This window comes from Castanea sativa, chromosome 2, assembly GCF_040712315.1.
Source record: "Castanea sativa cultivar Marrone di Chiusa Pesio chromosome 2, ASM4071231v1".
NCBI classification, from domain to species: domain Eukaryota; kingdom Viridiplantae; phylum Streptophyta; class Magnoliopsida; order Fagales; family Fagaceae; genus Castanea; species Castanea sativa.
In genome coordinates, this window is record NC_134014.1 from 3,724,512 (window position 1) to 3,737,868 (window position 13,357).

General features: G+C 34.2%; 1 protein-coding gene across 3 annotated transcripts; it reads right to left on the minus strand.

The window, feature by feature from the left end:
* Positions 1-1,893: 1,893 nt before the first annotated feature.
* On the minus strand, positions 1,894-13,040 carry LOC142625978 (cyclin-T1-4-like). Of its 3 annotated transcripts, XM_075799736.1 has the most exons (7): positions 12,789-13,040; positions 11,027-11,615; positions 10,779-10,860; positions 10,124-10,258; positions 9,656-9,831; positions 3,585-3,730; positions 1,894-2,318 (listed from the first exon to the last, which is right to left on the minus strand). In XM_075799736.1, exons 2-7 carry the CDS (start codon positions 11,602-11,604, stop codon positions 2,287-2,289), a joined length of 1,149 nt encoding a protein of 382 aa, XP_075655851.1. In that variant the 5' UTR covers positions 11,605-11,615; positions 12,789-13,040; the 3' UTR covers positions 1,894-2,286. The 3 variants fall into 3 exon arrangements, 2 of the variants coding, with proteins under 2 accessions (XP_075655851.1, XP_075655852.1); XR_012842433.1 differs by lacking the exons at positions 1,894-2,318; positions 3,585-3,730 and adding an exon at positions 8,969-9,167 and having other exon boundaries at positions 9,302-9,831; XM_075799737.1 differs by lacking the exons at positions 1,894-2,318; positions 3,585-3,730 and adding an exon at positions 8,969-9,167.
* Between the last annotated feature and the right edge of the window lie 317 nt (positions 13,041-13,357).

Sequence of the window (13,357 nt, forward strand, 5' to 3'; positions counted from 1 at the left end):
TAGGAATTTATACTAGAGCAATACCCATATGCACAACCATCACGTTCGTCAACGATTTCCTTTGAATTTGAATTTAAAGTTGTTCCCTTCGCCTTGCAAATGAGAAGTACTTAAGTCAAAGGTGATCATCAAGTACAAAGATGGCTCCAATTTTGACAGACCAAAAAAACTAGAGGTGTAACCATAAAAAAAAAAAAAATAAAAATGGAGGCGTCAACGTTGATCAAGTGCAACCACGAAAAAAAAAACTGAAGGTATTCAACGTTGACAGACCCAGAGATGAAGGGCCAAGAGGGGAGAGAGATGGCAGCAAAGAAAGACGTAAACATAAAACCCAAACAACTTCACATTAGGAACCCAACAACAAAGAGGTCTAAACCAAAAAATAAAAGGAAGAAAGGTTCAACTAATAATCACCGAAGATGGAGGGCAGAACCGGTGAAGATGAAGAGGAATGCGGCTATGTTTTTGCTTCTACTATTAAGCTGTTTAGTAAATGAGGAGGCGTAAAGGGGCAAATAGCCGTTGGGGCAATAAAGGTCGTTTGACTTGAGTGAGACAAATCATCTCATGTGGGTCCCATTTAGTGTGTAATTAGAGTTTTTTTTTTTTTTTGGGTAAACAAAAATGGGGGTGCTTATGGTTGTATTAAACCTCCGGACAGGGCGCCGCGATTTTTTGATTATTTGTTCCGCGTGTGAGGGTCATCTCATTGCTGAGAACACCCCTCACTAAGGATGTCCACCAACAAAAAGCCGTTGACAGGACTCGAACCCAAGCCTTTCAAGCAGGGAAGCGAGAGCCTGACCAACTCAGCCAACCCCCCGTTGGCTGTAATTAGAGTATTGCCACTTAACTTTAACTTCCTGAAATCCGAAACTCCCCAAAGTTGTTTCCATAACACATCACTTATTCCCACTTTTTTAAATAATGAGTAATGAAAATTAAAAACAAAAATTAAGCCAAATAAGAGAACCACTAGTGGGCCTAGCAGATTTTGAGTGATAAGTGATAAAAATTAAAAACTGAGCGATGAAAGTTGATAATAAAATAAAAAATGGCCTAACTTTTCAGCATAGAGTGAGAATCAATGTAAACACTTTATACATTTGATGTCTGTTTGGAAACAATTTATGTAACGTTTTACTAAAAGTATGTAAAAATATATTTATACATTGAAAAAGTGAAAAAAGCAGAAAAAAAAAAAAAGTTTTAAAAAACTATACAAAAAATAATAATAATAATAACTAAAAAAGTGATTTGGAAGTAAGAAAGCTCTTCAAGTGGGGCAAAGATCAGGTCAAATAAGCAAGTCCCCCTCTACCTTTTATTTTACATTTTGTTATGAGTTTGATTAATGTCCTTTTGTACATTTATTAATAGACCATTTAAAGAAAATTTTAATACCACATTTGTAGAAAAAATTAAAAGCTATCAAAAAACCCAGTTGCATTTTTATTTTTTCGTAAAATATTTCTAAAAATATTTTCTTATCCAATGACCTTGTGACATCTGTGCCGCTAATATTTCCCTTTTGTTATTCCAAATTTCCAATAAGTATCGTAAAAGCCATCTTAAAGCTTATGCATGAGCATAAATCAAAGGAAAATTCTAGAGATACATAATAAACCACCAAATAAAAAATCAAATCAGGCTTGTTTTGATGTTATAATGGGAGCCAGTGAATTGACCATGAAAGTGGCGAGTGAAATTTTCTGTAGCAAGACTCAACTCGATTTTTTATTTTATGTCACGATGATGCACCAAAAACTCACTATTCATGTATAATCTAAACAACCCTACACTCCAATATCAACCTGCATATTGGGCTTTACCACAGACCGCGAGAAGAAAAATGAAATACTCAACAGTAACTAAAATAAGGCTATTGCATTTACGTGGAACTCTCTTGCCATTTCTCTTTTTGGTCTTGTATAATTAACTATAATAGGAGGAAAAAAACAGCCTGAAATTTACAATGAAACATTAGGGGAAAATAAAGAAAATATTTTTCAGGGATGCTGGGAAAGAAAAGGACCGCCCATCTGTTCAACCCATCTGATTGGGTCTAGTACCACAACCTGTCCTGCAAGCATATGGATCATCTCTCTTTGACATCTATCTTTGACATTCCATCGATCTTCTATAATTATAATTGTTGTTATCATTATTTCATAACTCACATTTCCCAACCCACAAGCATATTTACCCACAAACCCTAGAGAGTACCGTCATCATGCAGCTTGCTATAGACTATAGTTGTGTTTTGCTAGCCCTTCTCAGAATTCAGAAGAGCTCCATCAACTGCTGTGATACATCTGCATCAAACAAGCACTAATAGTTATCATCTAGCAGCGGAGGATGGAAATAAAACCTAGTAGATCTGGTTTCCATATTGAGATGGTTAATCTTCACAAGGGCTTACAGGATTCTGATCAATATGCACAAATAAATGACTTTAAAACAACTTGATTAAAACCAAAAACCAAGAAAAAAAGAAAAAGAGGAAGCTAACTACAAGTTTTGATCCAGTTGACTAACATATTCGTGTGTGTGTGTGTGTGTGTTGTTTTTTCTCAGAAAGTGTGAGAGATTGTTAAAGTGAGGTGTGTACTATGAAGCACGGGTGCGTTTTCGGATTTGGGTGTAGGTGCGGGACTCGACAATTTTTGAAAAAGTAGGGTGCGAGTGTGACAATTAAAAAATTATTAAAAATATTTTTTATTTAAATTTTTAATATATTACTAAGCATCTTTTTCACATTATATAAAAATATACCAAATTTAAAAGTAATAGTAGATAATAACTAAATCATGATGTTCATAAATTAAATACAATCCACTTAATACCCTTTTTCAAGACAAAATTAAATTAAATTAAATTAAATCCTTAATACCCCCACTTAATAAAGCCACCTTCACGTGGGTTCTACCAAATTCTAGACTAAAAAAAATCTCCAAAATTGTGTCCGCCTTATCCACGAACCTCTGGCCCTTCACGTGGGTTTTCTTTGAAAATCGTTTTTTTTCTTTCCCTTTTTGCCCTCAGTTACTTTTGTTTGGATAAACCTTTTGCCTTCAGTTAGCACACAGAGAGACACAGAGACTTATTTTCTTCTCCGAGCCACTTTCTTTCTTCTTCTCCTAATAATTCTATCCTCTTTCCTCTCCATCTTCGCTGGCTCAAAAGACAATCAGTCACAAGTTTTTATCCATTTTTTGTTCAGTTTTCATTTTCTTGTTTGACGCTGGTACGGTGTGTTTCGGCGATTTCGCCCCGAATCGGCGTGAGTCTGAGCCGCATCGGTGCGAGTCGGGCTGAGTCTGCGCCGCGTCGGCGCGAGTCGTGAAAAAAAAAAAAAAAAGAGCTGGACGTGGCACCAACGCGTAGGCAGCGGCGTCCCTCGCACGTCGCTGCGTCGGACGCAGGTGCGGCAGGCGTTTTGCCACGTCCGTGCTTCATAGGGTGTGTATAACAGTGACGTTAATTTGCTAGCCTACTTGTAATTGTAGAGAGCTGGGGGCTGCCCAACCATGCCAAACATCCAACATAATTCCTAAATATGATCATGAAAATGGTAATACCTTGAACAATTGCTGGTGTTGTTTGGAACTCCTGCCATATATTTTGATGAGAAGAAAGGTCCAAATTTAGAAACTTAGCAGCAAGGTAGGCAGCTCCAGCAGCAATATGATGAGGTTTGAATTGAAGCCACAGTGAGCTTCGAAGCCTACAAAACATTCAACACCTTTAGAAGGGGATATAAAAGCAAGCAGCACCATTAATCAGCACAGATAGAGAGATTCATGAATAGTCAAACCAACCATCTGGGGCAACACAAAAAAAGAACATTCATTGCCTCGTACAACTTAACATACATTTCCACATTGACAAAAACTATGTCAGCTACAAAGGTACAACAGTTAACAATAGTAAAATTCAACAGAAATAAGATATGTATTAACCATTGGTTTCAAGTGGAGAGAGCAAGTCATCTTTTCCTTACCAACTAAAAATGCAGCAGGTAGAATATTTTCCAAGAATCTCTGCAGATTGCTGATAGAGTACCAAAACTATAGCAAACAAGTTACACTCATCTAGATAACACACCAAACTCCCAGTAAAATTCTGCTGCAGAGGCTTTAAACTCCAGAGACATGCAACTCAAATGAGAAAGCAAATAAGAAGTAACTGCCAATAGCAATCAAACCTCTCAAGGTACATGCCAATTTCTTCTGCTTCTGAATAGGCTGGTTGAAACACATGCTTTCATGCTAATAGAGCATGCATATAATCCCAACTATAGAGTACTGCCCAAGATCCTCTATTGGAAGCAATATTGCTTGGTAGGAGATAAAGCTAGAAGCATCATTTATATCATAGTGAAGACAAAACATTAGGCACAACTTCTACGCAACTTCTTTGGTGTTTTTTTTTTTTTTTCCTTTTCTTTTCTTTTCTTCTTTTATATATAAATAGTTCTCATCTTAAAGTAATTTGTAATCACAATAGATAGCATAGAGTATTGCAAGGCTTGTTGAGAACCTTTTAAAAAAAATGAAAATCATGCTGTGCTACATGCAACAGCATGGTTCTTGATTAGAGTTGCTTTTGCACACAACTACAGAAGTTTTTGTAACATAGGAGTAGAGAATTATTTATTTATTTATTTAAAAAGGCAGCCTTCACAAAAGTTCCCTTCAAGTGGGTTATGACAGCAACTTTTAATACAAACTTGTTACTTGTAAGTAGCGAGGTTTCTTTGTACTACTTTTTTTCTTGGGCAAGTATTTATCCCTCTTCATATATATATATATATATATATATATATATATATATATCACCATGTTGGAAACATGAAAGAAACCTCAGCAACCAAATTTTAAAATGTCCATACAAAAAATAAATTGCACTAGGTCTAATGCATCTATGTATACAATGAAACTTACATAAAGAACAACTAGACGTGACTAGGGGCAGACCCAAAAAGGGCCCTTCAATATTTATGCTCAGTTTGACAAGATTAACTGATGTTCAAGCTCAGTTTGAGCTTAGTTCAAGCTCAGTTTGAGCTTATCTCAAACTTGCTTAGAATGTTCAAAATCAAGTTCATTAAAAATTCAAGTAGTTTAAGCTTAACTTGCTTAATTAGTCAAACCATCAAGCCAAGCACAGGCTTAAATCAAGCTCAAGCTTAATCCAGCAAACAAGCTATGTCCATATTTAAAAAAAAATCAAGTTGAGAAAATAGTAATTTCCACATAATTATAGAGTTGTAGATTAGTCGATCCAAGCCATGTGCTTAGGTTCTCAAGACCATATCAAGCCTTGTTAAAAAGCCAAAGTTGAGTCTACACCTGGCAAGATTTGTTTATTCTTAAACTCTTACTCGTGACCTTATTCATGAACAAAACATTTATTTCGAGTTTGGCTTGTTTATTAAGCCAACCTCAAAACTACGCTCCAACTTGGCTTATTTATTAATAAATAAACATAAAAAGCTTTTTATTGCATCAAGCCTGAGTTGTTAAGATCATATCAAGCCTTATTAAAAAGCTAAAGTTGAGCCTACACTCAGCAAGACTTGATTATTCTTAAACCCTTGCTTGTGAAGTTGTGAGCTTATTCATGAACAAAACAATTTAAAAAAAAAAAAAAATAGTTTGGCTTATTTATTAAGAAACCTCAAAACTTAGCTCCAACTCAGCTTATTTATAAACAAATATACATAAAAAGCTTTTTATCAAATCAAACTTGAGTTGTTCATGAATTGCTCAGTTCATTTACTACCCGACTTATAAGAGCAAGGTGAAGGGTGAAGGGTGAAGGTCAATGCACAATTACCAATAAGAAAATTATTTTAAAATCATAACACTCACTAAGAAATAATATAAAACTGTGGTTTTTCATTTTGAGAAAGTATGTGTGTGTGTGTGTGTGTGAGTGTGTATATATATATAAGTAAATATTATAACATTCAACCTTAAAATTGTAAGCTTTTAAAAGGAAGAAGATGAGCATGCGCCATTGTGGCAATAGTAACCCTAATAATAATAATAATAATAATAATAATAATGACAACAATGATGATGATGATGATATTAACGACGATGATTATGATGATAACTACAATAACAATAACAACAATAGTATCAAAAATTGAAATTATTAGAAAATTACGTGAGAATATTTGGAAAACATATTTTGGGATCCAAAATATCAAAGAGAACGCAAAAAGTTATGTTACTTAAAGGTGTGTTTGGATACCACTTATTTTGCTGAAATTGAAAAATTATTGCTGAAAGTACTGTAAATAAAGGTAAAAGTTAGTTGAAATAGTACAGTAGGGCCCATGAATAGTGCCAAAAAGTGCAGTGGGCTCATGAATAATAGTAAAAATAAGCTAAATAGTAAAATAATTTTAAATTTTCATCTCTGCCCAAACGCACACTTAATATATCCCAAAATATATTCTTCATTTTTTTCCCCACTATTAACAACTTCAAAAGTTCATCAGGTTATTTATAGAAAATAGATTCCCCATAAAGCATGTACTTGTAGAAAAAGAAACAGTTATAACGAAGTAAACAGAGATGGTAATAGTGATAATAATAAATTTTTTTATAGATGAAACTAATGATAATAATAATAATAATAACATTTGGAAAACATATTTTCGGATCCAAAATATCAAAGGGAAGGCAACAATAGATCATGTTACTGAATATATCCCAAAAACTATTCTCCACATACTTCCACATAAACAACTTAAACGTTCATTAAGGTTATTTAGAGAAAAAAGATTCCAAATAAAGAATAGAAGCATTAGAATAAAAAGAAGTAATAGAAAAGTAAATGATGATGAAGATGGTGACAGTGACAACAACAAAAATAAATGTACAGAAGTGATTATGACATAATGATCAAAAAGCATTACAACAGTTCCTCGATAATTTGGAAAGTATATTTTAAAGGCCAAAGTAGCAAATAGCATGAAAGGACTCATGTACCCTATTTCTTAAATATTCTTCAATGATATATTAATATAAAGGTTGAGAGAACATGGTCTTGAAGACCCTCATTTGTCGGGTTGAGATGGGGGGAGTGGAGGAGGGGTGTATCCAGTGTGAATGGTAGACATACTAGTACCAAAATTCATAAACATGAGATCAGCCCCAAAAATCCAAGTGAGCAAGGTGGGCAAGGATAATTAGAGGGACTTATGTCACAAGGTTTATATGGTCTGTAATATAATTGAAAAAGGCAGAGTGATAATTATTAAAAATTGACACATCATACTCAATGGATGAGGTAGAAGCAAGGAGGCCATGAAAACTTAGTCAAGAACTCAAGCAACAGCAACAGCTGTCAACAGACTTGTGTTTTAGTAAGTAATAAAATATTAGTGGAGAAAAGAAGGGAAAATAACTCCCAGATTCTCCCCCTAAGTGAGATTGGGCAGTGCCACTGACCCGTAAGGCTCTTAGCCACAATTATTTTTTTTACAATACAACAAAATGAGAAAAAGAGAAAGAGAAGGACAAGGAATAGATATAAATATTAAACATGTTATAATATTCAATTTTCTCACCTTGACTCAAGATGCAGGAAGAGAAATTCCATCCACATTCTCCAACTTTCCTCCTTTTTTATTTTTCTTTTTTCCCTTTTCCCTTTTTTATTTATATATGTGTGTGTGTGTATATATATATTGTTTGTTTGTTTGTTTAAGGTAATACTGAAATGGCTAGGTGGAAACTCTTCAATTACTGAGTTATTGAAACTAGAATTGTGTATAAATTTGATGACTTCTAGGATATAAACTATTCTTTAGATATGTTGGTAAAGACTGAACGTATAAACCCTCCCCTGGTTTCCCATTAATCTCAAGACATCAGATCTAAAACACAACTTCATGGATATAATTTGCATAGAAGATAAGGGCCTGCACAACACCAAGAAAACAGAGACAAAGTAGATCCATTACAAAAGAACTTATACTTCCTAAGTCCTAACTAATCTACTCTAGAAGTCACTGACCCAGCTGCACCTGTCAAACATCAATAAATTACTGCAACTGTAAAAGGCGGTCCAATTTAACTGGGCTGACATTATTTGCTGACCAACCACTTGCATCTAAGCCATTAACACTGAAAAATAAGAAAGACTCTAGGGGGAAAAGCTTGCTGCATAATCCATTTGGAACTAATGTCAATAAACTTTGCTGTTCGCCTTCCAATTGTTCCATTTCACATCTATTGCATTGACTAATCTTTCAGCACCTACCATCCAAGATGAGAGGTACTAAAGCATTTTTTATTATTATTATTTTTTACTACTGGTGAAGAGAATTTAGATAATAAGATGAAAGTCTGACCCAAAAAGCCACACAATGCTTTTACTATACATCAGATGTGACACTTTACATTAAGCAGCAACTCCTGGGGCAAGATTTGTACATTCATAACACTTGGTTGAAACTGAAATCAAACCAAAGTTCCTGGATACTAAGAAAAAACCATTTTAAGTATTTGAAGTTAAAAAACAATACACGAGTTGAACTTTTCAAGTAAAAGTAGTTCAAAACAAATCTTGGTAGTCAGAAAAACTTCGCAAAACATCTGCTAAACCCAATAATCTCCCCAGCTACCTGACAATGCCCCCTGTTATTTAATAAGTAATAAGCTACCTGACAATACCCATCACCAGGTAGTAATAAAAATCATAGGCAACAAGGAAAAAGAAATTACTATCTGCCTAGCCAATGGTACACCTCCAAGTCAGTAAATGGATGGCAAGTGGATAGGTTGCCATGTGTCAAAAGTCATACGTTTGCGTAAGAAATCTAGAGAACTAGTTTCACATGGATACCACAGAGACAGTGGGGAGGGAAAACAACTGAGTGTCAATCTAGTATGGCAAAGCTGATTTTGCAGGTCCTGAGGCTATCTTTATATTATTATTATTATTTTTAATTTATAAGTCAGAGGTCCTGAGGCTATCTTTAATAGCCAATGACCAAGTTGATAGGGGTGTATTTGTGATGAAGTCATCAACACCACACTGGCAGTTCAACTTCAGATGTAAAACAAAACTTTCCATGAACAGCATATCAATCCGCCAGCTAAGAATATCATACATGCGAGCACGCTAATCTTGTGTAGACCCTGCAATTATATGCATGCCAAAAATATCAATATCCCATACCAGAATAACTACATAGAGTAGTTGCTCAAAGAAGAAAATTATTGACACAAACAAAACTCAAGTTTTGAACTGCCTCAAAGAAAGGGAAGACAACCAGTGTAGCCATCTCCTCTCAGAACGACCTCCAGAACCCAACAAATCTGCAATTTGGCTGAGCTGCGTCTAACAATCACTGTCCAAATCCTGCTTCCTATACTATATTTTCAGCTGAACTACTTTGCAAAGACAAAATTATTACAATATACAGGCCCAAACAACAAACGAAAGGTACATGGTCAGAATTAATGCATAAATTAACTCAAAAGGTTCAAGGTGCAAATCATCAGGAGAAGTACAACATGAGCTAGCTAGGTGTGCTAAATGAAACAAACAGCTAACCCAAACATATTGCACCAGTAACAACATCCAATTGAAAAAAACAGTAAAATTTTTGGAAGTGATAACTTACCCTTCACTGACCAAGTTTAATGCCAGATTGACCAAAACAGATTTTGAAAGACCAAATTTGTTAAGAATGGATGTAAGAGGAGCATATGGATGCTGCACATTAAGCTCAAAATTTAGAGTACTCAGTATCACATGCTCAGCCTCAATCACCCGCTCCCGATATTGTTCAAACCAGTCCTGTTTAACACAATACATGTCAACATAAGAAAAAAATTAAAGTTTCAAAGTATTTCAATAATCAAAAACCATTTTAGACGCATCTTAATGTCGGACAAAATAAATACCTAATTGACAAAACAGTCCCATAATATGATTTTTACATGTTGACAAAATTTTGTAAAAAATTCTTATGGGATATCATAGATATCTCAGTCCCTTTTAAATGCAAACTTAAATTGCTGAATTTCTTTTTTCTTTTTCTTTTTTTTTTGGAGGGGGGGGGGGGGGGTTGAAGCTATGAAGAACTTACAGTGGGGAGCAGATAGGACAAGAAAGAAATATCCTGCTTATGGAAAATTTCACAAGAAGCTCTCACTACATTGTTCAAAGGGCGTGGGGTCTCCTCAGACTTTGAAGCAAGAAAGAGAGCAGCAGTAGCAATCATCTGCAGCAGAGCCAGATCAGAATTAGTAAAATGATATGCAACCAGATTAATAAATAACATTTCAAAAGCAAGTAGAAGATGGCTTCCAGTGGTCTTTGGAAATATTCATCTCATCCCCTCTAAAAATAAGGAGTTGCAGGTGGGATGTATTGTCCGTTAAAACTAAATTTCAACCCAAACAAAGAAAGAGTCACTAAATCAACTTTTTCCACCGTAGTCCTGGTTCTCTAATGGTTGAACCAGTGATGTAATTATTAATTTAATTAATAATATAATTATAAAAATAAGTACAATAGTTCATCAGATTTTACTAAAATAAAATATTATATATATATATATATATATATATTTCAAATAAGCATAAGAGGAATAAATTGGACTTCCTCCAAAGACTAATAGGACTTGTAGTTTCTAGAAAAACCTATTTTAAAATAGAAAGGGTGCAAAAAAAAAAATCACAAATCTATGAAACTCATACAAACAATCTGCAAATTTTATTCATAACAATTGAAATACTCACAAATCTGTCATGGCAAGCATGTGATTGCCGAACAAAAAATCGGTGGCATAGAACCATGGCAGTACCAATAGTGGTTTGTGGCCTGCAAGATACATGTCAAAAAAAATCAGGGGGCGACAAAGGACTCAAATGAGAACTGCAAATTATTGTTTTTAGAACCCAATCAGTAAGAAATATATAAAATTTTAATTTCTTAAATCAGAACGGAAACAGAAAAATTAAATAACAATTTGAGAAGAGGAGCTTACAACTCTAGGTGCAATCCAAGATTTTGAAGGAAGGTGCAATACGAGTAACGCAAATGTGCTTCACGAAGTGCATCAATACCATCTTTCCTTGACGGGGAGCACCTTTCAATCTCATCTCGTGACAAGAATACTGGTTCTTCATCTTCTAAATGTGAACGATCACGTTTACAGCCCGTAGACATAGAGGCCTCCACATTAGATCGAATGGGAGGGATAGTGCTGTTACAGGTTGAAGGGGCTTGGTCATATGCAATAAACGGCACATAGTGTCTCCCACTACCTCCCCAAGTAGAGGCTGAAAATTTTCTCCTTTTCAAAGACGGTGCACTTGCGCCAGGATTAACATGAATGTAATTATCAGGGTTGACATAATGGGAATTGCCAGTTTTCATATGATGAAAGTTTTCATTTTGCTGCCAATATTTCCCCGAGTAGTCTTTGTTATTGCAAAAATTCCTATTGTTATAATTGTTCCTAGTCTTGTTCCTATTGTTGTTAATAAAGTTGTTCCTAGCGAAGGACCAATAGTCATCACTGGCAACGCCTCCTTGCAAACTGAAATTCCGTGTAAAAGACATCTTTGCTCCTCCTATACAGCAAGAAACAAATAGATCATGTCAGAAAAATCTAAGACAAATATAGTAATTTTCCTTAACAAGTCAGAAATTATAAACCAATCGTTCAACAAGCAACAACCTACAATTTTTATGTTCTTATTATTGTACCCTTCTTATCCTTAGAAGGTAAAAAGATCGTGCCTAGTGGCCAAAGGCCACGTAGCTCAATTGGCACCTCCTGGCGTTTCTAACGCAAACGTTGAGGGTTCAAATCTCCCCTCCCATTATAACCAAAAAAAAACCATAACCATTTCGCAAAGATCCTATTTTTGCAAGATTTGGACGCATGCAGCCTTAAATTTACGAAAGTATAAAAAAGTCAATTGTTAACCATGTTGATTAAAAAAAAAAAAAAAAAGCTAAAATGCAAAACTTACGGTCTAACTTTCTTTAGATTTCATTTCCGTCCTTTAACTTTGCTTTTGTTCATTTCAATCGTCTAAGTTTCATATTTATTCAATCAAAGTCTTTCTGTTAACTTTTGTTAAAAATTTTTGAAAATAAAAATCTGGAAATTATTTTTGAATCATTAATTGAATTTTTTTTAATTGAAAAATTAACAACGACATATAACAAAAGTTAATGAAAAAGCCTTAATTGAATAATCTTGAAAGTTAAAGCCTGAAATGAATAAAAGCAAAGTTAGAGGACTGGAATAAAATTTGAAAAAACTTATTAGGTCAATTTTGCATTTTGCCCAAAAAAGAATTTATCTTTCCAGCTCTACATTAAATTTTCCTAATTAACAAACTGACATATCACATCAAGAAGTTTTGTAATAAAAAGAAAATTCAGAACTTTATCAAATTCAGCTTAAATTCCATTCTAATTCCCATATAAAGTTGGTAATCTTAGAATTTATTGTTCAATTAACCAATATAAACATAAATAATCGACCCGGTTCCGCGATCAGATAACATGGTACACCTATTATCCATCAATATATACAATTATACGCATACATACACGTAAAGGCATTTACGTTTCAAGTACTAAAAATCTAAAGATGTGAAATACGAATCTGATTAACCTGAGATACAGATCAACAACAATTAAAAATTATAGCAATAATAACTAACAAACAAACACAAAAATTCAGATCGTGATTGAGATTGAAAATTAAAATTAAAATTAAAGAAATCAACCTGGCTAGCAGGGAGGGAGATCTGAAAGCTTCGGGGGGTAATATAATCAGGTTAAGGAGAGCGATTTTGAGATCGGAATTGGCAGGAAATTAGGGTTTGGTGATAGAGAAGAAGAAGAAGAAGAAGAAGAAGAAGAGGTGGATAAAAGTTCAAACCCAAAACAGAGAGAGAGAGAGAGAGAGAGAGAGAGAGAAGGAGAGTGAATTATAATGGTAAACGCTCTACACGAGGTTGTTATTATAAAGATATTTTGGGGTTTTTTTTTTGGTGTATGTTTGGTATTTTGTAGGTGTTCGGTGGTGAAGTGGAGTAAGGTATAAGGCACTTTTATCCGTCAGAAAATAAGGTGAGTCGCTATCTTTTTTCATGTCACTTTCCGCAATATTAAGTGTACGTTTCGGTTATAATTAAAAATTCAAAATATTTTATTATTTAGTTTATTTTTGTTATTATTTATTGGCTCTATTGTACTTTTTAATATTATTCATGGATCTCACTATTCTATTTTAACTAAATTTTACCTTTATCTATGGTACTTTTAGTAATAATTATTTAGTTTCAGCAAAATA

What these genes read in the sequence shown, in the direction of transcription:
- LOC142625978 (XM_075799736.1), bottom strand. Translation starts at nt 11,604, where the DNA reads ATGTCTTTTACACGGAATTTCAGTTTGCAAGGAGGCGTTGCCAGTGAT. An exon ending in CTTGGATTGCACCTAGAGTT is followed by an intron (nt 10,861 to 11,026) that starts GTAAGCTCCTCT and finishes TGTATCTTGCAG; the next exon opens with GCCACAAACCACTATTGGTA. An exon ending in AACACCAGCAATTGTTCAAG is followed by an intron (nt 2,319 to 3,584) that starts GTATTACCATTT and finishes TGTTTGATGCAG; the next exon opens with ATGTATCACAGCAGTTGATG.